This window comes from Anolis sagrei, chromosome 1 (genome assembly GCF_037176765.1).
Source record: "Anolis sagrei isolate rAnoSag1 chromosome 1, rAnoSag1.mat, whole genome shotgun sequence".
NCBI lineage: Eukaryota > Metazoa > Chordata > Lepidosauria > Squamata > Dactyloidae > Anolis > Anolis sagrei.
In genome coordinates, this window is record NC_090021.1 from 247,954,803 (window position 1) to 247,979,849 (window position 25,047).

The 25,047-nt window shown below is 38.3% G+C and overlaps 1 protein-coding gene across 3 annotated transcripts in view; it reads left to right on the plus strand.

The window, feature by feature from the left end:
• The first annotated feature begins 189 nt into the window (after window positions 1–189).
• The window catches only part of USH1C (USH1 protein network component harmonin), an 81,317-nt gene continuing 56,459 nt past the window's right edge, over window positions 190–25,047 (plus strand). For 2 of the 3 annotated variants that reach the window (XM_060767859.2, XM_060767869.2), the window contains exons 1-7: window positions 202–363; window positions 7,144–7,211; window positions 10,518–10,661; window positions 12,049–12,187; window positions 21,640–21,748; window positions 21,856–21,880; window positions 24,020–24,077. In XM_060767859.2, the coding sequence (XP_060623842.2) occupies window positions 328–363; window positions 7,144–7,211; window positions 10,518–10,661; window positions 12,049–12,187; window positions 21,640–21,748; window positions 21,856–21,880; window positions 24,020–24,077 (579 nt within the window). In that variant the 5' untranslated portion in view covers window positions 202–327. Of the gene's footprint in view, window positions 364–7,143; window positions 7,212–10,517; window positions 10,662–12,048; window positions 12,188–21,639; window positions 21,749–21,855; window positions 21,881–24,019; window positions 24,078–25,047 lie in introns of all 3 variants that reach the window. The other variant, XM_060767888.2, reaches the window with a different exon arrangement.

Consider the following 25,047-nt stretch of genomic DNA (forward strand, 5'->3'; position numbering starts at 1 on the left):
GGCAAATTTAGGCCCTCCTGGTGTTTTGGACTTCAATTCCCACAATTCCTCACAGCCTTGAGCCCTTTCTTGGACCACCGGGGACTCCTATCACAGGGAAGGTGACACCTGGCCAGCCCGCCCTGCAAGGAACCCAACCTCTTGCCTTGCCTCCCCTTTCCTTGCCTTCCTCCCTGCGCTGCGCCCTCTGGCGGTGACTCCGAGCTCTGCGCGCCCGACCTGAGCCGAGAAAGGAAGGAAGGAAGGAAGGGAAGGAAGGCAGGCGCGCAGGCTGGCCAAGGCGAAGAGCTCAGAGGCAGTCGCTCTCGCTCTCCCCCATTCATTGCCATGGAGCGCAAGGTGGCCAGGGAGTTCAGGCACAAGGTAAGAAAGAAGAGGGCCGCCCTCGCCTTTCCCCGCTTGCTTGCTTCTTGCCTGCCAAGGGACCCCCGCGGCTTTGGCTCCTCAGCTTGGAGTCACTTTCTCTAGCTCTGGGTCGGCTGCGCGGGGGACATTTTGCGGGACTCTGGACTCTGGGTATCAATTAACTCGGCCTTTGCGGGGGGGAGGGGGAGGGGGGAGGGGGGAGGGGGCAGGGAAGGAAGCGCTTCTCCCCGGCAGGTCAGGCGGCGAGGCGCACCTCCGAGGGAGGCATTGGCCTCACTCTTGCCACCCACCCATCCACCCATCTTTTCTTTTCTTTTTTCCCCCGGGCAGGTGGGAATTCGGGTCCACTTTCTCTTAAAGGGCACCTGGATTCCACCTGAGCGCCAAGCAGAGAAAAGGAAGAAGCAAACTTCAAAGTTTTGGAACTTTTGGGAAAGTTTGCTCCCTCAAAAATAATGTTCCCTGTGAGCAATTGTATACAAAAAAGAAAATTTAATAACAATAACAACAATAATAATGAGGATTTAAAGATTGAACTGCAAAGACTCTGGCACAAACCGATAAAGGTGGTCCCAGTGGTGATCGGCACACTAGGTGCAGTGCCTAAAGACCTCGGCCTGCACTTAAACACAATTGACACTGGCAAAATTACCATCTGCTACCCTACTGGGATCTGCACACATTATTCGCCGATACATCACACAGTCCTAGACACTTGGGAAGTGTCTGACATGTGATCCAATACAGCAGCCCACAGAATGATTTTGTTTGCTGTGGACTCATCTTGTGTTTCAAATAATAATAATAATTCATTTATAGCCCGCTTTCTCTCCCCCAGGGGACTCAAAAACCAAAATAAACACTATCCCTCCTTTCCTCTTTCTCTCTCTCTCTCTGTCAGGGACCAAGGGACGTTGCAAAGAAGCTTCTATTATATAATAGTTCTTTTGTTTTTGTTTTTAAAAGAAGTGAATCTAAGAGTTGCAAGTCAACAGGGTGAGATGAGGAAGTTTGGACTCAAGGGTATGATACAGGCATATTCTTGCAACATGGTTTGAACCTATTTCTTTTTATCAGTGCCGCAAAGTCAAATGGAAACTGTCTTTCAGAGGTTCAGTCAGTGGTGCATTAATAATGGGTTTCATTTACAAAAAGCTCCCTTTTCGGTTTCACATCAGAGATAAAAGTTGTTGAGTGTGGAAGGCTGTTCCAGCTTGTTTGAATATGCAAAACCGATCAACATTTGTCTGCACACCTCCTACAGGTTTTCCAGGCTTGTATACCTTATAAAAAATGATCTAATACCTGTTGTTGTTGTTGTTGTTGTTGTTGTTGTGTAACAGGTCCTTCCTGGATTATGGTGCCCCCAAGACTAACCTATGGGAGGGGGGGGTTCCTTTGAAATATTTGTTCAGAGAGGGCTTGTTTTTGCCTGCCTCTGAGGCTGAGAGAGAGTGACTTCCTCAAAGTCACCCAATGTGGTCACCCAGATGTTTTAACATCCTGTGGGAGGCTTCTCTCATGTTCCCGCATGAGAAGCTGGAGCTCACAGACAGGAGCTCAACCCACTCCCTGGATTCGAACCGCTGACCTTTAGGTCAGCAGTCCTGCCAGCTGGAGGTGTAACCCATTACGCCTCCGGGGGCTCGATTTGCTCCTGACATTAAAAAAACCCAGTGTGGTTTCCATAGGTGACTCAGAATTTGAACTCTGATCTCCAGGGTTGTAGTCCAATGCTCAAACCATTCCACCATGCTGAGTCTTCAGATATTTGTGCCTCATTCTTCATATAATGTATGAAGACCATCCATATAACCCCATTGTTGCTGTTATACAATGTTTATTTGATCATTTACAAAAATTAATCAACAGAATTTTATCCTGAAGGTGTGTTTAGATTACTTTGGTTTTGGTAAACTGGATTTTGGTGTCTCCTCTTCTTTGGAATCTTGATCTTTATTTCCCCCATTTAATTGCGTTCAGTGGAGTTCCATTCTGGTTTTTAGATTGGACCTCTCTAACACAACAGATAAAAGTTACACTAATCTTTAAGTCTTCTATAACTTAGACTGAAACTTATCAAATATTAAAGACAAATTTCTGAAAATTCCTTGAAAGGGAAAAGCTGTTGTAAAAATAGATATTAAGACTATTAAGCTAGTTTTCACCAATTTTAAAACTAATATTGCTATGAATGCAATTTTTCTGCTTCTTGGCAGCAGGTTGGACTGGATGGCCAACGAGGTCTCTTCCAATGCTATGATTCTAATAAAAACTGGGCATAGTTGTATGATTATAACATTTATACCTGTTAACTATCAACATTGGGATGGGCAACAGCAGACAGACAGCTGGCATATGTATCTAACGTAATATTTATGGTCTTGTACCTTGTACCTGTGGCCTTTTATGCTGATAAGATTCACATAGACTTCTATTCTCCCCACAGTCCCAATAAATGGAAAAAGCTGGCTCTTCAAAGGGAAAAAAAACTATTCAAAATCTTGCTTTATTGGCTTCTTGATGCTAGGAAGCTACTAGGACTAAATTAATATTAAACAGCACTGAAGATAAGCCATTTTGTATCTCACTTTAAGAGAAAGTTGGGGTACAATTTTTATAAACAAATAAATAAAAGCTGTAGCATCAGTAAAGTAACACATTAAATAGTGATTGAATCTGCATGATTAGTCCTCTGTTTTCATTAAAATCTCAAAGTGAAAAAACTCAAGACAACTCAAACTGAGTTGTATCACCTGCAAATACATTTCTAAGTAATTAGACAGCCTGGTATCTCAGACAAAACAGAATTAAAACTAGGTCATTTGTTGCCCAAAGTAACTAGAAACATCAGTCAATGGAGCTAGCAATGCCTTAAATTAGCCTGGGTCAGATATATAGTTTTGATGGGTCTACATGAAACAAGCCTGGCAGCGTAGGTTTAGAGTCTGACATGGTCAGAGCAGAATCTACAGCCGTGAAACTAAGCTATCTGGGTTCTTTTCTTTCTTGCAATTGCGTATGTGCCAGCAAATCTGTTCCTGGAAAATGGAAGATTCTTAGAAATGGTGTAAGGTGGGCTGTGAGTAGCTTTGAATGGAGCAGCAGTCAGAAGCAGTGTCTCCCCTTGAATGAACAAAGAAGACATTATTGGTATTAGCATGAAATATTATCTTATTAAAGATACTTTGCTGATGCTAGAAAGGGCAAATGATGTCACGCTGAACATTAGCACACTGTTTATACTCCTTCTAGATTTAATCGTCCATTCACTTATGCCCAAATAGAAGCCGCTATGTCTTGTAAATGTTCTCTTCCTATGCACATGAGTGGATTTTCTTTCCTATGTCTGCATCATAGATTGTTGAGGAGACTTCAGTTCTATTTCTTATCATTTTTTAAAATTATTTTTACCTAAAACACAAGCAATAATGAAAAAATGGCTGAATATTGTTCAAATATTCAGGTTCTGTCTGCATTGTAGATTACTTCCCTTTCGTCACAGATTGGTTTGCGTTGCTTGTACTACTTTTGCATGGGGCCAATATGGATGAAAATGTTTTCTCAAAACATGTCTTACCTCAGAAACTGGGTTATAATTGGAAAATCACCACAATTCAGAAAACAGTTCTGAACTAGAACACAACTTTATTTATTTATTTATTTTACTGCATTTGTATACCACCTTTCTCAGCCAAAGGCAACTCAGGGCTGTTCAGACTTTTACATGTTCATCTCTGAGGCTTTCAAACACAGAGAATATACACATTTGTTTTGAGAACAAATTATTAACTACAGTCATCCTTCTGCATTTACGGATTAAGGGGTTGTAAATTTGATTATTCATCAATTACTCTGCTGCCATCACAGCTGCTGTCATATGTAGCCAAAATGTGGCCATAGAATCATGCTGGAAAACTTATACATGCCTGAAGAAGTATTTTCATGTTATATAAATATATATATAATGTTTTTTCCACTTTTGTATGGATCCTGCACCCTAACCCCCACAAAGATTGAGTGTTGACTGCATATTAAAGATGGAAAATAAGTGTTCTGTTTCCCTGCTCTTTTGACTGTAAATTTCAAGAAATGAACCTGAAGTCTTTCTTATGATATTCCTTAAGATACCTAACAAGCTAGCTAACTAGGCAGAGCTGGAAGTGAACAATATTATGTTATCATCTAATGACAAACAAGTATTGCACAACGGAGCAGAATCCAGAAGTTACTTTTTAATTACTTCACAGTAGTTGGACTACATTACATTTCTCTGACCTATAGAGTAGCCAACGAAATTGTTGCATCTAGTTTGAGAATGACAATCAGCACCTTGGTTAACTCTTTTGAAAGTTTGTGCTAAAATCTGTAGTGGATTTACCATTGTTGGGGCTCAGCAGCAAGATGCTGGGAAATCCTTTGAGAACGAGAGGGATGATGGTTTTCCCACTGAGTCCGTGTGTGATCAGACTGAAACGAAGGCTGAATTGCAGGCCTTAAATCAGAGAGAAGTGCCGGTAGTTGCAGATAAGAAAGAGAATGTTTGCGATTCTGTTTTTCTTGGGAATTAGCCTTCAACAGATGGGGAGTTTTCCTGCAATATCAGATTAGGCCTCCGCACAAAGGGAGTGAAGGATAGGTTAATTACACAGTCAGAAAGACCTGGGTTTCACTGACTTTTCACAAAGTCAATAAAACCCACGTGTCAAAGGTATGACCACATGTCTTCTTTGTGAGTTCTGAGCTCCTCCTCATTTGTTGGTTTAACTTTTGCAGATTTGACTTTGGGATGAAATTGATTTGAATGATCTTTCTAGGAATCTCTTTGACTTCTAGTCATAGAATCGTAGAATTATAGAGTTCGAAGAGACCTCATGAGCCATCCAGTCCAACCCCCTGCCAAGAAGCAGGAAAATTGCATTCAAAGCACCCCCAACAGATGGCCATCCAGCCTCTGTTTAAAAGCTTCCAAAGAAGGAGCCTCCACCACACTCTGGGGCAGAGAGTTCCACTGCTGAATGGCTCTCACAGTCAGGAAGTTCTTCCTAATGTTCAGATGGAATCTCCTTTCTTGTAGTTTCAAGCCATTGTTCCGCATCCTAGTCTCCAGAGCAGCACAAAACAATTGTTCACTTTGGGACATTGGTGTCCACTTTGCTCTTGTCTGCTTTGGGAGATTGCTGTTTGCTTTTCTCTTGTCTACTTTGAGGAAGTTTGAGTTAGCTGATTTTGTCTGCTTTTCATTCCTGGTATGTTTGTCTTCATGAAGAGAGAGAAGGAAAGAGAGCAAGAAGGAGGGAGGCTGGAATGAGTACAATATGAAGAAAATGATGCTTCTGCTTCTTCACTTTTTGCTTTGTGCTTTATTTATTTATTTACTTACTTTGCTTGTATACCGCAGTTTCTCAGCCCGTAGGCAACTCAACGCAGTTCGCAACAAGATCAAAAAGTCAGTCAAACAGCATATAGTTTAAAAACCATTAACAGCACAGTATAAAAGTAATAACACATCAATAACAATACATTAATGTCTCGTAACTAGAATCGTGGTCCAATTCGTCATCCGTAATTCCGTTCCTATATTCATCATATTCATTGCACTGTTTAACCGAATGCCTGTTCAAACAGCCAGGTTTTTAGTTTTCTTCGGAACACCATTAACATAGGAGCTGATCTAATGTCCTTGCCACAACTTGGTGCTTCTACCATTGATCATTCTTTTGAAATTGTTCCATTTGAATGCATATTTATGCATTATTTGTTATTTATAAAATATGTTTTTCTTATTTAAAAACACAAAACTAAAAGTGGGGGTGGAACAGATTAATTGCATTTCAATGGGAAATTTTGCTTTGAGATAAAAGTGTTTTGAGTTAAGAGCTTGTCACAGAAGAGATTAAATTCTTGTCAAGGCATCACTGTATCTTGTTACATAAACAGACAGATAGTGAATTAAGGGATTTCTTTTAGTGTACCATCTCTTGGGAATATTCCTTTTTTGAGCTAGAACTACTAGAATATCCTAAACCTGAACTAGGATTTTAGGAGCTATCATCCAAAACAGGAATATTTTCAAATTATGAGAATAAAACACTTCTTCCTGAAATTATGTCATAGCAGTTTAATTTTAATAAAATAATGGCAAACATACTGTTATTTATATAGAAGCAATTGTAACTTTTGTTTTCAGGAATACTGATCAAAGCAAGTTGTGCTACATGATATATACCGACTCTGCAGTTTTATTTATTTATTTTTGAACAGTTAGCAAAGTGAAAGTCTTGCAACCTGATACTAGTTTAAGTGCCGTGACAGAGAGTGAAGAAAGAATAACAGCCTAGCAGAGAGCTATGTCAAGGCATCAGAGCTAAAAGGAGTAATCCAGTTCACTGCATTGTATCATGAGGAGGATGCTAATGTTTCTAGTTTAAAGCTACTGAACCCCAAATATAACTAGCCAATAATTTCTAATTAAATGGTCATGTGCTATATTAGTGAATGGCCAAAAAGGTTTCTGAAAACATTTGTTCAAGAATTTACTCATTATCAGGTAAGAGAATAATCATATGACAACTTCTTGCATGACAGTATGAAATGGCTAGATTCAGACATGGTCATTAATTCAGCAGAAAAAAAGATGTGTGTATATGTTTCAAGGCTATGCAAAAAGTCTTTTAAAACTTAAAAAATGTTGTCTTAAGGATAAAGGGAGGTCTTTGGGATTCATAATTTGTAGTCAGGAAATTATGGTCATACTATTATTTTCTTCTTTTCCAGGTTGACCTGTTAGTTGACAATGAAGCAGAGAAAGATTATCTGTATGATGTGCTTCGAATGTACCATGAGTAAGTTGTAATTTCATATTTGTTATTGTGTATACTCTTGAACCAGCATGGAATTGGGGTGAAAGAAGACATAAAAGGTATTGTTTCTTCCCTTGTCTTGCTCTTAACTAATATAGAATTGGTAAATAAATTATTTGTAATGTCCTTTTAGCCAAATAGTTTGAGCATTAAACACGGAATAAATAGGTTTGTTTATGATACTTCTGCTTTCTACCTTCAGACTTATTCTGAGTTCTATAAAAAAAAGAGAAAGAATTAACAGATCAGGTTTTTTTCTGACTGTTATTTTAGGAAACAAAATTATACTTTGGATTTTTTTTAAAAATAGTCATAACGACAATATCCACTTGCTGATTCTGCTTGAGTAATATCCCTCAAAGCCTATCATGACTATCACTTCATTAAATCAAGACAGCTCTGAAAACATTCTTTATGATTTTAGTACAATATGATCAGTACATTTATAAGAAGCCTGTGGACTTACCTTTCACAATGTTTTATTGTGGTATAAAGTTTCATAGACTAGGACCCTTTCATGAGATACTTCGAATGCCAGCTGAAGTCTGTAGGAGAAGAAACAAATGTCAGGATTTCTAGCAGAGAGGTCTCAGGAGAATGCAATGCAAGAAATACTGGCACTAAAGCATATCTTTATGCAAAATAACAGACTCACACAGCTCTCTTTAGGAAACTGGGGAGATTATCTTTTTTAGCACTATTCCCTTGATATTTTCTTAATACAAGCAAAATAAACAATTGTTATTAACCAAGTATGAATGCAGTCTCTGAAATCAGCAGAACTGCATTGTATTTTTCCCCAGCCAGCAATAATTGAAACAGAACCTGGCCTATATTGTTGTTGTCAGAGGAGAGGAGAGTATTTTTCCACTCTTCATAGGCAAATGGTTCTGCCGGTTATAGTTTCTGAACATATCTTAATTAATAGCAGCTCAGTGGAGTGAAATGTAGACGTTTACAAGTTTCCATGTGGTCTTTGTGTGAAGCTACAGTTTTGCGTGGCCTTGGCTACAAACCTGGCTTGGTTTCACTCTGGACTGTCTAATTGCTTCTCCATTCATAAAGCCCTGCCTGCAGCTTGTGAAATCAGGAAGAATTCAGCTTCATTAATTATTCAAAACTTTGTAGGAGGTACAAACCTAATAGATACCCCAAGTGCAAATCCCCATATTTTTATAAAATATGTGGCTTTTTATGGGATCCAGATATCAGTCAAATCAATTCAATTCCTTTAAACCCTTTTTTTCTAGGAAGATATTTCAAATTCAAAAGTGCCAGATTTGTTTGCGTTTAGAAACAAAATGCATGTATATATATTGCTCTGGTTTACAGTTTCCCTTATTAAGCTTTTCCGTGGCATGTACCATCCCACTCCTTTTGTATTTTATCATTTTTCTTGAAATTGAAAGCTTCATTGAGTAGATACTTCCCTTTTTGTTCATATTTTTACGTAAAATATGATATACAGTACTAATGCCACATCAATCTATCTTTATTTCAGTATCCTGAATGAATGGTGTCCATTTTGATCTCATTTGGTATTTGTTTGTTCTCATAGAATCCACAGTGGTTTTCAGTACTATCAATCTAGGCCTCCTTTTGGACTGTTTCTTTCGAATGTGATGTCCTTTAGTGATTCTGATCCTTTTTGGAGAGGTAGCATAGCACAGGAGACAACCTGAAAATTACCAACCCCAGGCCACGGAGCTGAGCAGGAGTCTTCCAGAATAATGATGATGATGATGATGATGATAGCAACAACACCTTATTTATATTCCACCCTATCTCCCCAAGGGGACTCAGGGCAGATCACAGTACACATACACAGCAAATGTTCAATGAATGCTGTTTTTTGGATAGAAAATACAGAGACAGACAGAACAGAAAGGAGGTATGTTGTGTTGATGTCCAGCTTTTTGGTGACTTGGAAGGTTTTGCTCAAATCCATCCACGGGGGGTGCAATCACTACATCCTCTATGACAAAGAACCATCAGGACTTCTTCCTTTTGGTCGCCGGGCATTTTCTGGTATTTTTTTCTTTATGGTGTCATAAAATACTTCCCCAACTTGTTTTAGCAGTACCTAATTTATCTAATTACAGCTCAACCTGTTTTCAAACTGCTTAGGTCAACAGTAAGCTGGGCTGACAGTCAGCAGCTCATGCCAACCCAGGGCTTTGAACTGGCAACCTTTCAGTTGGTAGATCTTATCACAGCTGGTGATTTACCATCTGTGCTAAAGCCTGGCCCAGAACCTCTTTTTGGTTTTGCCCTTCCATGAAGGAAGGAGGCCACTGTAAAATAAAAACTGAATATAGGCTATTATGAGAGAGCCCTGTGCAGATCTTGCCCCCAACCCATCTGGCTTTTTCAGACCTCCAGACCCAAGTGCAGAAACTGGAATCAGGGGCAGTTTCAACCACCCTGACTTCTACCATCCTCCATAGGTTCAGATCTCAACTTCAAGGGATTTTTAAAAAACTAATCTTGAAACAATACAAGTGTGCTCCAATATTATTTTAAATATATACCTGTCTTACTTAAACTTCTCTATTGTATTGTATCTTAATTAAGGAAAGGTAAATGTTGTGTGTATTACTAGCCACTTCACTTCCCGGTGTCCTCTTACATGGCCAACATAAGTCCTCTCTTTGCTTATCAACTCCACAAAAATGGCTGATTACTCCCACCATGGCAGTGAATCCATTCTGAGTTTTAAGTGCTATCCAAGGTACTGAACCTATGTCAATGGCAGAGTCTAGCAGACTGAACTAAAAACTCACCTGGATTTATTACCAACTCACTTAGAAGCCACAACCTACAACTGCTACTCTAGTGCAATTTTATCCTACAAATATAAGGTCTATCTAAGATACTGACATAGTGAATTAAATCTACATAAATGTGGAGCACCTTTATCTCTAGGTTGAGATGCAAAGTGGTTCATGGCATTAAGGAGCAATGCAATTAATCATCTGCAACATACAAATATGAAAATAGAATTAAACATTAATCAATTAAAATCTCTTAAAACACTTATAAACTATTAAAATAATCAACATGCTAAAAACATAGGCTCCAATCTGTAGTATAAGAATATAGCCATGCAGTTTACCCATTCTTGATTAAAACATGTTTTATGTACATAATTCTTTTTTGATTTACATTTGTTTGGTGTATTTTGGAAATAAAAATACTCTGAGGTGGGAACATCTTATTCAAAAGCCAAATACATTAAATATATTGTCAACTGTAGGTCGCTTATAGCTCTTTGATCTTACTTTGTAGATCCATGAATCTTCCAGTGTTGGTGGGAGATCTGAAGTATGTAATCAATGAACCAAGTCGACTACCATTGTTTGAGGCCATCCGTCCTCTTATCCCATTAAAGCATCAAGTGGAATATGATCAGCTAACACCTAAACGATCTCGGTAGGTTTGGGCAATGTTGCTCTTTGCATATGGACCAAAATGACTATCAAACTCATGTTTTTTCATATATTTTTCTGGTGATTAACTGTTCTTTTTTCCCTTTCTTTATAATAATAAATGGGAAGCCGATGGCATTCTTGGACCCAAAATCTTTGTTTATTAAAAGATTGGTAGTCTGCATTGTATTTGAATGAGGTTTATAGAGGCTGAGTAGACTGCTGCAAAGTTTTCAACTGGGGGAGGGGGTCTTGTACGTTGTTGTTCTCATTGTTTTATATATACCTAGCCTTTTCCCCCAAAACTAGAGCTAAATATTTAATTTTTTATTTATTTACTTTATTTTTATCCCATCCAAGGGCTCTAAAGTCAATCTTTACCTGCTTCACAGCAAACATGAAAACAAAAAAATATATATTTCCAAACACAACAGCAGTTGAATTTCACCTGGTGAAGGAATAAGTAGTAGTCCTGCATAAGTCGAGCCCAGAAAGAAGGGTTTTATGAGCAACTTCAAGTTTGGACAAAGTACAGCCCTCAAAGCTGTTTAGCACTCTTTTGCCCTTCCAGGCTATCCAGCCTAACTTTCTCTGTCTTTTTTATATTTTGTTTTATTTGGATCATACAAATAGAATATAGCATATCTACATGTTTAGAAAGCAACAATAATGTATGTGTGTGTGAAAGGAAATAATCCATATATATTTGTCCCCTTCCAGTGTCGCCTATTATCTACACCTTATTAATTCCATACTTGTCTCCTATTTATATCCATCCGTTTTCCACTGTTTTGCCCCTCCCCTCTCCCTTTCACCCCCCCCCCTTGGAAGAGTTGTACATTTTCTTTATCATTCATTCTATCTGTTTGATCATAAGGATAGTCTGGTTCAATTCCTTGTATTATCTGTTGCCCTTTACCTTGGCTGTCAGAACTGAGACCAGCCTACCTTTTTCTGGCTGGAAAATAAAGATGAATTGCCTCTAGGAATTGGCAAGTTTTCTTTTAACAAGTGACGGAAACTACCCCAGCACTATCTATCTCCAAAAACTCATTTTTCCAAACTAGAAGTGGGTGCTTTGAGTCATTTCTGGATTTGATTGACAATTTTGGCTGTTTGTGAAGCCTACAGAGAATCCCAGAATCAGATAGTTGACTCTTGGACTCACCCAGCCTCTTGATCATATTACATTAAAAAACATTTTTGAAACAATTTTTGTGGATCTCTTGAAGCTGTCTGCACTTTTTATACCCCTGACATATAAGAATGTTTAAGTTGCAATCATAAATACATTTTTAAAACAAATTTTGCTACAATTAATAAATCTAAGGTTGATATATTATTAATGTACTGAGGTGTCACAACAGATTTTCTTTTTCCTCCTTTTACAGAAAACTGAAAGAGGTGAGGTTGGATCGGCTACATCCCGAAGGCCTTGGAATAAGTGTGCGAGGAGGTGTTGAATTTTCTTGTGGCCTATTTATTTCACAACTGATAAAAGGTGGGCAAGCAGACAGTGTTGGACTTCAGGTAAGAATGTCATTCTGGCATATATAATAAAACACACCCAAAGGATGCAATCCTCCATGTCTTAATGTAGCTACTTTGAGCCACTCACCCCCCCCCCCCCCCCAGACCTACTGAAAGGTAGTAGTTCTGGGGTGGATATTAATCAAAGGAATGAATAAATATGCATCAACAGTAGAAACAAAACTGATTTTGAACCAATAAAAGATTATGAAGTTGGAAGTGGCTTTAAAAAGCATTATCTTGACATAACCTACTGGCTTGGGTAAGGAATATGTTAAGGGGCAGTATAAAGTCAATGTAACAAAAATGGTTTTGATAGCAATTAACAATTCAAAAACTGTTTTTAGTCTTGCTTTACAGTCCCAACTGGGTTCTAATTGTTACTATACTGTATCTACTAGACATAGTCTACATAAATATCAAAAGGAAAATAGTACACATGTCAAATGTATATACACAACACAACTGTCAGGATTATATACATAACACAACAAGAAATAATCCCGGGTACAATATCCTTGTTTCGGGGATAAAGTCAAACCATTTATGTGTGTTCCGTGGTCTATGCCGTGCTATAAAATATAGGGCTGCTAACACTCTTTTAAAATCCTTGCCCTTTGATCACATTGTAGAAAATGGTCTATTCTGGGGTATCTTTTGTCTTTTCAGTCAAAAGGGCAGTTATCGGGTCTCTAGATCTAGGCATGAAGCAGTGCAACTGTTGCTAAACAGGGCCAGGTGTCAGTTCCTGCTGTGGCTTTTTTAAAAACCATATCAGAAGTGACTTGAGAATATACTGCAAGTCACTGGTGGTTGAGAGAATTGGCCAGATGTGTTACCATCCTGTGGGAGGCTTCTCTCATGTCACTGATTGGGAAGCTGGGGCTGAAAGATGGGAGCTCACCCCATCTCACAGATATGAACTGCCAACCTTCAGGTCTTCAGGTCAGCAGTTTTGCCAGCACAAGGTTTAACCCATTGCACCCGCACGCTGTGGCTACTATATTGCCAGTTGGATGTCTTCTATTCTCATTTTACAATGTCAAGCTGTCTTGGGGCATCATTGTACCTTGTGTTGTTACACAAACCTTTGGGTGTCTTCCATTAAGAATTCACACAGCTGAAACTGTTGTCATGGATTCTGCAGTTACATGATTCGTAATGTAAATATCAGTGCACAATAGTCACATACACTTCTTCTTTCTCATGTTTTGGAAAACATGTACCGCATAAGTTAACCATTCAACAGACATATTTAAGAAGTTACTAAAAGGAAGAGGAAGAGGAGGAGAATAAGCTGAATCCATGTTTAGACATAAGGCGGCATATACAGGTTGAACATCCCTTATCTGAATACTCAAATACTCAAAAATTCTAAATTGTCCACATGGTGGCTGAGATGGTGACACCTTTGATTTCTGATGGTTCAGTGTACACAAGCTTTGTTGCATGCACAAAATTATTAAAATTATTTTATAAAATTACCTTCGGTCTATGTGCATAATGTGCATATGAAATATAAACAAATTTCATGTTTAGACTTGGGTCTCATCTTCAATATAGTGCATTATGTACATCTATGCAAACACAGGTAATCCAAAATTGAAAACACTTCTGTTCCCAACATTTTGGATAAGAGATAATCAGTTTATATTAACAAACAACACTTTCCTAATATATTATTGTATATGTTATAATATATTAATCCAACTGTGCCGATGGAACAACTAGGAATTAACAGCTCCCTGCCTTGGTTTGTTGATATGCTCCATTAAAGGGATCAGTTTAAGGTACATTCATAATAATCTGTACTAGACACTTTCTAAAACTTTCTAAACTCAGTGAATACAGGGAATTGACAGGCAGCTCATTGTTCTAAATTGCTGTCTCATGATAAAGCCAAATGCTCCTGAAATTTCACCCATCTACATTATTTCACTAACTCTCCACACATTTTCTAAGCTGGAAAAAATGTTGCTTTAGAAAGACATAATGATCTTCTATCATAATATCAGTTTCTGATTCCCTTTTTCTATACCATTTTGATTCATCTTTGTGCAGATTATGTGAAGCAAGTGGCTTTAGTGCCACTTAAAGTAAGTGTGTGCTTATGCAATCAAGATGGGAAACTGAAACGTTTGTGGCAATGACCTATTTTCTTGTGATTTTTCATTTTTTCTGAATGGATAGTTAAATACATCCTTTTCATGTATTTCATCTGTCTTTTTTGTTGTTACTCTCCCAGATATTCATATCTTTGGGGATTCAGTTAACTAAAAAAGGCTTAAGGTTGTGAATAATAGACGTAACGGGGAATACAAAAAAAAGGAGAAACATTTGAAACCGCTGTGATTCTGCAGCTTATATTCTAGTTAGTAAAATAAGATCTTGTTTTCAAAATGCTGGAAGAAAAGGATACATGAAAAGGGTATTTTCCTCCTAATTTAGCCCATCTCTTTAAACAGTCCTTTAAACAATGCTTTAATGGTAATACACTAGCGCTGAATGTGTATAAGCTGTCCATTGAACATATTTAGGACTTGATAGACAAACTAGCAAATGCTTTTTCCATAAAGCCCACAGTTTGCTAATAATGCCTTTTGGAGACAAAGACCAGTTCAGTTTTATTTTTCATTTCTGTCAATGGTAACAACAAATGGTATTACTAAGCTTATATATTTGTAGAGAGCAAAATAAATTCCATTTTGAGGAGAACATTTTCAACTTTTGACTAGTGTGAAGAAAACAGACATAAAATCATTTATTTGGGAAGGAAGGAGAGTTGCTCCTGTGTACTCAGACCTACAGCCAATAGATTATTTGTGCTCAGTTCATGGTAGGAGGCCAGATTTGTGTTTGTATAGCAAGTGATATTTATATATGGACAAGATCAAAATGAACCAAAATCAGTGTTCAAGTCAGTCCTGTGAGCGTGACCATTACTTCCAGTGCTCGAAACACAGTTGCATCAAAACCAAGAAGCTGGAAGCTTCTGCTGCGAACCAAAGTTGCATCACTTCCTATTGACATTTTGGTAGATATTTGGATGGAAACCGAAGTATTTTGTGGTACGATATTTGGTGTATTTGCACATATAGGAGGTCTTTCTGTGGGGTCTGCATGCAAATCAATTAAAAACCACACCAACAAATTAAAAATGGGTTTGAGAGGCTTTGAAGGATTGGTGTAGATCTTGCAGCCTACAGGCTGCACTTTCTCCACCCATAATCGGTTTACTTGAGGGCAACCCCCTTGTTCCCCTGATACAATCTTCCCAAACAGAACCTGAACTTACTTCACCCCAAAAGCAATTATATTAAATCATCTCCCACCGAAAGGAAAAGGGGGCCACTTCAGTCCTTCTGCAATTTAAAAATCTGGCCAGTAGGTGGAGGAAGCACATCATTTCTAATACCAGTGTAGACAATGATTTGTCTGATTAAGAAAGTATGGCCTGAAAATAGTGTTGTTCATCTACATGAATGTCTCTTTTGCGGTGTATACACACATACAAACTGGACTTTTGTGCCACTAAAAGTGACATGATATAAATAAAATTAATTTTAAGAAACTTAATATGCAAAAGAGATATGTTTTTAATACTGGTAGCTGTGGACAAGTCTACATAGGGACCACCAAACGCAGCACTCAAACACGAACCAAGAAACATGAAAGGCACTGCAGACTACTTCAACCAGAGAAGTCAGCCATAGCAGAGCACCTGATGAACCAACCTGGACACAGCATATTATTTGAGAACACAGAAATGCTGGACCACTCCTACACCACCATGTCAGACTACACAGAGAACCCATTGAAATCCACAAGCATGTGGTCAATTTCAACAGAAAGGAGGAAACCATGAAAATGAACAAAATCTGGCTACCAGTATTAAAAAACTTAAAACAGCAAAACATCAGAGGGAAAACAATCATGGAGATCTAATCACCTCTCAACAAAAGATTGCTCCTGGCACTTCCAGGCTATCAAATGCTAATCAAGGTGGTCAGTTGAAACATTCACACCTAGCTCCAGCAGACAAGAGTCCTTTGTCTCACCCTGGTCTTTCCACAGATATATAAACCCATTTTCCTAGTTCCAACAGACCTCACTACCTCTGAGGATGCTTGCCATAAATGCAGGCGAAACGTCAGGAGAGAATTCCTCTAGAACATGGCCATATAGCCCGAAAAAAACCTACAATAACCCCGTGATTCCGGCCATGAAAGCCGTCAATAATACATCTCCTGCATCATTCCCACTCACCCTGCTAGGTAAGTAGGGTTAAGTCGTGTTTTGCTCTTAAAAACAGCCTCAACACAAAATTGAAAGTAAAAGAAAAATGCTTTACTTCAACAAACAAAATAAGCAAATGCAATTGAAAAAGAAAACAAGAAAGTCTTACTACAGACACCAATGAAAGTCTTTTGTAAAAGTCCCAGCAAAATCAGCAGACAATAAGGCACAGATCACGAAGTCCTTAACACAAAGGAGGTTCCGGCAGTAACAGAGTTGTTGTTAGCAGCGAAAAGCTAGGTTCTCCTGCTTCTGATTTATACCCATGCAGGAGGGCTTAGGGCATCACCCAATTAGCTTATCAATCTTTCAGCCGCTAATCAAGCTGACCGCCGCCTGTTCTCTGACTCCCTCCATCTTTCTAAAAAAGTAGACACCTGCAAAGCCTCATTGTCGGATTCTTCTCCCTCTCCCTCCAAGACCTAAGCACCTCCCTGCTCCCCTTCCTATTCCAACGATGAGGAATCCCCAACAGGTTGGGGGTAGGCCCGGTGATGGTGAACAGGAGTGTCATTTAATGGCGAGAGTGGACTGAATTCTCCATTTCCTGAAGGGTTACCTTGCGAACAACATTGGATTGCATCCGGGGACCTTGATGTTTCACCATTGAGGTTGAGTTGGTCTCTGATGCCACTGTCTAGTTTAATGCACACCAAATTCAAGTTCATGTTCAAGTTCATGTTCATGCCTTTAAGTTGGTTGGCAGATCACACAGAGATTGACTGGCAACATATAATAAAAGTTACCAATAGTTAACCTATATGTGTTGTCTTGTGATTTCACTGGTGGGAGAGCAATGTCATATTTTATGATGAAATACCCATCCCATGGCTTGCATCCAGAGTGACCCATCTGCAAAGTTGATGAAGGCCTGTTGCTGAAATAGGAGTTTATACAGCTTATATGGATTTCATGGATTCTTCCACTCCCCCTTATAACATATTAATGCCATATTTTTCTTTTGTCCTCCCAAAAGCATTTGGGACAGAATTGTGGAGTGCACAAGAAACCAGTTCCCTCTTCTCCCATCAAGAAGATTCCATGAAAGTCTCTGGAACTACCCCATGAAAACCGAATCCATCTAAATCAAAATCAAACATATGATATTCCCACCCATCCCAATTACTGATTTTTAAAACTACTTTTTAGGACTGCAACTCTCAGACAGAATTCCTCCAGCTCTGCCCAACAGCTTTACCACACAGAATTTCAATAGGACTTGATACTATTAAGAGGCAAAATGCTGCTGGCACGATTGTGGACCCTTGAGAACTGATGCCAGATTTCTGGGCTGCACTGAATGTGCCAGCTTAAGTGAGGCATGTGTGCTGAATCTTAAAACATACACACACCACATATTTGATCCCATGTTTTTGTTGCAGTGAACAATTGTATCAGCTAACATCTCTTCAGCATGTGATATTCTTGGCTGGAAAATATGGCTTGTAATCAGGTATTTCAAGATTGAATTAAATTTGACTCATTATGTGAGTAAGACAAGAACAAAGTCACAAATAGCTGATAAGCAAATGCTCTAAACCCAAACTGAGCTACTGTTGACTGAAAGAATGTCTTGTTCTTGGAGTTTGCCTTTGCCTGCCAGGCTTGCTTTCCTAGGCCATCAGATAGAAAGAATGTGGTTATAATGAGCAAGATGGATGGATGTGACTGGCTTGACTCTGAAGAAGTTGGGGGTGGTGACGGCCAACAGGGAGCTCTGGTGTAGGCTGGTCCATGAAGTCATGAAGAGTCAGAAGTGATTGATTGAATGAATAAACAACAACAATGAGCTATCAGTGGAGTAAAATGAAAATAATTTGGATTTCATATTTAACTGAATTAAATATGAAACTGGAATATTGTGTCCAATTCTGGGCACCACAATTGAAGAGAGATATTGGCAAACTGGAATGTGTCTAGAAGAGGGTGACTAAAATGATAAAGGGTCTGGAGAACAAGCCCAATAAGGAGCAGCTTAAAGAGCTGGGCATGTTTAACCTGGAGAAGAGAAGGCTGAGAGGAGACATGATAGCAATGTATCAATACGTGAGAGGAAGTCATAGGGAGGAGGGAACAAGCTTGTTTTGTGATGCCCTGGAGACTAGGACGTGGAACGATGGCTTCAAACTACAAGAAAGGAGATTCCATCTGAACATTAGGAAGAACTTCCTGACTGTGAGCGCTGTTTAGCAGTGGAACTCTCTGCTCCGGAGTGTGGTGGAGGCTCCTTCTTTGAAAGCTTTTAATCAGAGGCTGAATGGTCATCTGTCAGGGGTGCTTTGAATGCAATTTTCCTGCTTCTTGGCAGGGGGTTGAATTGGATGGCCCATGACGTCTCTTCCAACTCTAAGATTCTATGATTCTATGAAATGTCGTCAGTGGCTTGCACTTATGTAACAAAAGTGTAACATTGTTTGAAGGATATTAGAAGGGTAGCACTGCTAATCTGTTACAGATACTGAATAGTAGTGCATTTCTACACACTGAGATCCATTGAAGGTATTAGGCCCTACTCCAAAAAAAAGTTTACAATGTTCAAATTTGAGCCCTTAAGAATTTTGACCTCAACAAGTCTAAATGTGACTAGAAGCACAACAGAGAGAAGGGATGCTTCAGTCAAGAGGAAGTTTGCCAGATGCATGAAGCAAACCCTTGGGAAAATGAGACTGAATCAAGAAAAACAGGAAACATGTTGGATCTTTGGAGCCACAGAATCAACAGCGATCCAGAGCTGCTAGGAAAGGAATGCCACTTGCAGGCTTCACAGAATGCAAATATGACAATGGAGATTGCTGTGGATAGAAACGTGTGCTATCTGGGGTGGTATATAGATCCTTATGGGGATGTAGGCCTGACAGGCTGTCTTAGAAAATGTGATATCTGTGAAAATCCAGGTTATGATTGCACATGTGTGCAGATACAAACTGCTAAAATCTAGACAGCCATTATCACTACATTCTGAGTTCTGTCAGATGTGTCAGATGGAAATTTCACTGTGTTGTGAGTGACACTGAGACTTTCAAAATGAAGATGAATGAGTTTGGGAGACAGGTGGTTGCTTCACCATCCATGGAACAGGAAGAGTAAATACTGGAAGAGAATGATTGTGACAATACCATCAGAAAAGAGTTGGTTTCTTGGGCCGTGGTGTGCTCTTCCATGATTAAAGACATCTGGTGAGAGATAAGTTGTATCTTACGGGGATTAGGAAGAACATGTGTGCTAGGATTCTTGCAAACATGATCAGGTAGGCATTAAACTGAATTCTGCAAAGCAGGAGGACAGGGACATGGCAGGTAATGGGCAGAAGATTGTCATTGGTTGATAGGAAATGGAGGGTACATCTATCACTGAATATGGGGCGGCGGGAAGAATTTTTTTATTTCGAACATTTGTATCCCGTTCTTCTCAATCCTTGAAGGAGGACTCAGGGTGGCTCACAACTGGCAACCATTAGATGTCAACACACAAACGATCGGTAAAAACAGTTTAACATTAAGTAAAACAACAAGAAATTATAAATAAAATATATAATTTCTTGTTATTTTACTTAATATTAAAGTTTATTATTGGAGCAATACATAACAAATGGAATGGGGTCAAATCATTAAGGACACAAAAAATATAAGAAATAATAAGGAACATGAATAAAATAAAATAAAAAATATAACGAATTAGAAAAAAGATGGTATTAAGATGGTATAGAACTCCTGAACAACTGGCTTATATGGTAAAAGGAAAGAATTTGAAGTATTGGCATTGTAATAAAAAAAGAAGGTACTTATTCACATATGTTGTGGGAGTGTTCTGAAATAAAAAAAATCTGGCAAATGATACAAGGAAAAATTCAGGAGATATTCTAGATAAAAATTCAAATTAATAATGATTTGCTACTATGGGGAGTGTTGGAACACCCGAGTATAAAAATCCATTGCCAGGAATTATTTAAAGTAACAATAAGAGCAACACAAGTGGTGATCGCTAGAGGATGGAAAGATGGATTGAAATGGTCGTTAAGCAATTGGAATGATTACATGTATGAACAAGTGTTGTTAGACATTATGGGAATTAAGACTAAGCAAGCAACAAGAATGGACAAACAAAAGGCCATTACAAATAGATAGAAGGTCTACTTCATCTGGGTGAAAAATGGAGGAGCCAACGATCACATCAAAGAAGAAATACAAAGACTTTACCAGTGGCTGGATCTGCAAGATTAGTAGAAACATACTGTGGTTGAGGAGGGAGGGAGGGAGAGGGAGGGAGAGAGGGAAAAAATATAATCTACACCTGTGTAAATTAGCATAACACCATTAATATTTGTTGAATTATTTGGGATTTATGCTTATAACACTTGGAATATGGTTTACCGATTTGTGTTTATAGCATAATAAAATAGATAAAAAATTTTAAAAACCAACAAGAAATTATAAATACGTTAAAATATTAGACATTAAAATATTACAACACTACCAAGCCTAAGTCCTCAAATCCAAATCATAATCCAGAGTTCCAGGTCTATTCATTGATAGTTCTCATACAAGAAAGCAACTTCATGTTTCTCTACCCAATGCACTGCACATGACAATAACATAAAAGTGTATTTTTAACACCAGATGCCAAGTATGCATTGGCATGCCTAGTGTATTTGACACCCAGTATGTATAATAGTTTTAACACTGTCTTGCACTTTCTTCTTTTTCTTTCTTCAATAGTCTTTCAGGTCTTTGCTTGTTTTTGCTAGTTGTGCTGTGATCTGTTAATTCAAAATCACTTAAATAATATTGATTGGACAGCATCCTTTGCTGCATGTGAAGGCGAAACAAGTTAACATATAAGATACAGGTCTGAGTGCATGACACATCAAATCGTCCCCTTCACCACCCTTTATCCCTTTCTACCTTTTCCATCTGAGAGAGGCAAGTGCCTCATTCTGCCTCCTACTACAGCTGGCCCTGTAAAATGCACATACATGTGATTAATATAGCTTCCTACAGTTTGAAAGGTGAGTTTTTTCATACCTCAAAGGCAATTTCAAATCATTTTCACAGTAAAACATATCTCTGTTCCAAAAGAAGTAGCCACCTACAAATGTTTAATTTACAATAAAGTGTGCCATCTATTTTCATCTCTTTTTATTGTTCCTTTTTCTTAAGGTTGGAGATGAGATTGTCCGAATAAATGGATACTCAATTTCTTCATGTACTCATGAAGAAGTGATTAATCTTATTCGCACAAAGAAAATAGTGTCTATAAAAGTGCGACGTGAGTAGAAATTTGCTTTGATATATGCTACAATTTCCATGCTGTAATATCATTTGAATAAATTCATCTGCAAATGGCATTTATTGACAGCATGCATTTCATTGCAGATGTTGGCATGATACCTGTCAAAAGGTAATGGACTTCCCATTAAATGTTTATTTTATATGCAATATAGATGGTTTATAGTGATTGCTATGGCAAAGCTCAGGTTCTTTTTTGCTTAGAGACTGCAAAGAGGGAGAGCACAAAAACTGCATGATTTACAGATACTTAAAACCAGAGCCTGGAACATTACTGAGTTGAAAATATCACCAAGAAGATGACAAGTTGGAATTACTCTCCATTTTCCTTTGTAATATATTTGTAAATTAGCGTTTCTGCCCAATTTGTTCATTTAAATTGCAAGCTAGACATATCACATGCTCATAATTTCAATCAGAGAACTATAAGGCCAACTGTCAGAGCTCTTAAAATACAAACTTTGGCATGCTGGAAACATTTCCCATGAGTCATACATTAACTGGATCTTCTCCACAAAGGAGAGTGCAAAAAATAAACATATGGAACAGAATTGGAGCAGGAATAATGCCTTTTTCTCCCGCTGGAAGGGAAAATATGTGTTAGTTCCTTTTTAATAGATGTAAAAAAAGCTAAAAGATAGAGATATGAAAAAATTTGGCCACAACTTGCCTACCTGCCTTCTTAACAGAAGACCAGAAAAGATTATTGTGCTTTTGCTCTGCCCTTTTCTATATGATTTCAATAATAAGCACACAGATCTCTGTATTGGATTCTATTTATTATAATAGGGATAGACGTAGATAAATCCATCATATGTCCATACCATATAAAGCAAGGTCTTTGTTAAATAGTTACTTTAAAGATATAGCTAGCATTCAATAAAAACATAAATTATTCATTTTTTACTTTATAGCATCCCACTGTGGATCCAGAATTTAGGGTGCTTCCAGACAGCGCCAAAATGCAGATTTTAAAACTGGGGCAGAAAATCCCGGGATCTGACAGCAGGTCCACACACAGGCCTATCTATCCCAGGAAATGCTCCCTCACCATCCTCACATCTTCCTTTGAAGTGGATCAAGATGGAAGACAGACATCCAGCAGAAGTTTTTTTTTAAAAAAAAAATCTCTCCAAGATGCAATGGACCTCATATGCACACATGCAAATATCTTAATGTGAACACAAGCAGATTTCTTATTTTCTTTCCTCACCCAACTCTAAATTCAAGCCATGTTTAATATTATAAAGATCAAAAGACAGGAATGGTTTAAGGGAGTTCTAATTGTTTTCTAATTGTGCTTCCCTTGAGACACCTGTGAATCCGTGGCTCCATTTTTTGACAACCGCATCAGCTGATCACCTGTTTCAAGCTTTTAAAACTCATATGTGTGCTGGAGCAGTCCACACAGGGGGAAGGGAAGGGAAGCATGTGTTTTGCATGACTGTAGGGATATACAGTCATGTGAAGTTGCACATTTTGAGGGCAGAATTAGAATTAAAGCATACTTTTTAACACGTGCTATTCAGCTGTTTACCTTATTCCACCCACAGTTTTGCCATGTTTAAAAGTGCCCTTAGTGAAATGAATTTTTAGCCATGTGTAGAATGGCCCTTAATGAAATGTGTAAGACCACTCTGTCCATAGACCCAATGAGTCTCTCCTCACTCACAAATTATATTAACAAATAGAAATATGTTCAAATGCATGATATATATATATATATATATATATATATATTGGAAATATATATATTGCAGATATGGGCTACATCAGATAGGGATAGTGGAGAGATCCCCTAGTCATTACATTAGGATCCCAGTCTAGATTGGAAGAACCATGATTACTTTAAGAAATGGAGAGAAATATATATAATTCCTTGGTGTATATTTAAAATGCCATGTGCATTGGATCCTAGATTGCTGACGAATAGAAAGAGTTTAAAGGTTAAGAAAAACAAGCTTAATTTGCCCCCCCCCCCTACACACACACGAGTATTGCCAGCATTTGTCTCCATGTTATTGGACCACATTTCTCACAGTGAAGCCAGTATAAAATGTAGATGATCCAGTTATTTAATGTGACCAATCTACCCAATAGAGAAACAAGTACAATACACCCCAGTCTTTTTGTAAATGATAAGTCAAATTGTAGTCCAGGTCAGATAGAGCTATGGTACAAAAGCATCCATAGTGTATTTTTCCACTGTCTTCCCATGGTTTATATCTTAATATTTAACCTTTTCCTCTAGTTCTCCTAATGAACCTCTCAAGTGGCAATTTGTGGACCAGTTTATATCAGATCCTGGGGTAAGAAATCCATGCAGGTTTGATAAAATTTACTGTGTTGCATCAAACCTGGTGGGAAATGTTTCCTCTGGTAGCATTTTGAGTTTATGCCTTTTTACTGCCTTGAAATACCATTGTGAAATCTGTGCTCATTATAGAACGTTGCATTGCATTTATTTCTTGCAGTTTATTTTGTTTAGCTTCTCTGTAACAACTGTTAGATATTGTATTAGTAAGCATGTTAGAACTGTATTGATGAGATGCATTTCAGGAAAAGAATAGTGAAATGCCTGATAGGAAATAAGTGGGTTCCTACAGAAGTTCTGGTGATTTATTTCTATGACAGTCTATTTCCAGTACTCAGTCGTAGCATCTTAAAAGTCATATGGAACTATTCTGATAATACTGAACACTAATGAATAAGGGATATGCTTCCATCCTTTTGCTAGTATCAAGTTGCAGAAATAGCCATTACACATGGAACCAGAATTGGAAAGTTGAGAACAATTTTAGCTCCCTAACATGGATCTTGAAATTAGGGGGTCATGCCCCAAAAGGTTAAGCAGGGGAGGGATGGAGCATAAGCTCCTTTTGTAATGATCTGAGAAAATTGAGCAACCAAGACTTCCACTTAGTCGAGCCTCCTCACTTATTATTGAATAAAAATACTCCCAGGAATAATAAAGGCTGCCTGCAGTCTATCTTCTGCACACATACTTGAGATGAAACTACTCCAAACACATGGAATGCACATCCCAATAAACAATGTGTTTATATTTATTTTTAAAGATGTTTGTGTGATATGGGAAAAGTAATTTGCCTCCATGATATGACTCTGTATCTGCAAGACCAGTTTTTTCCCCCTGAAAATCATACTAAAACTAAAATATTGGGGGTTGAGGGGCCTAAGGGACTGTTATGAGCGTTGGAGCTGCAGAAATGTGGCTGGGAAATTTCCCGTCCGTGTATTAAAAGAAGCCAGTGAAATACA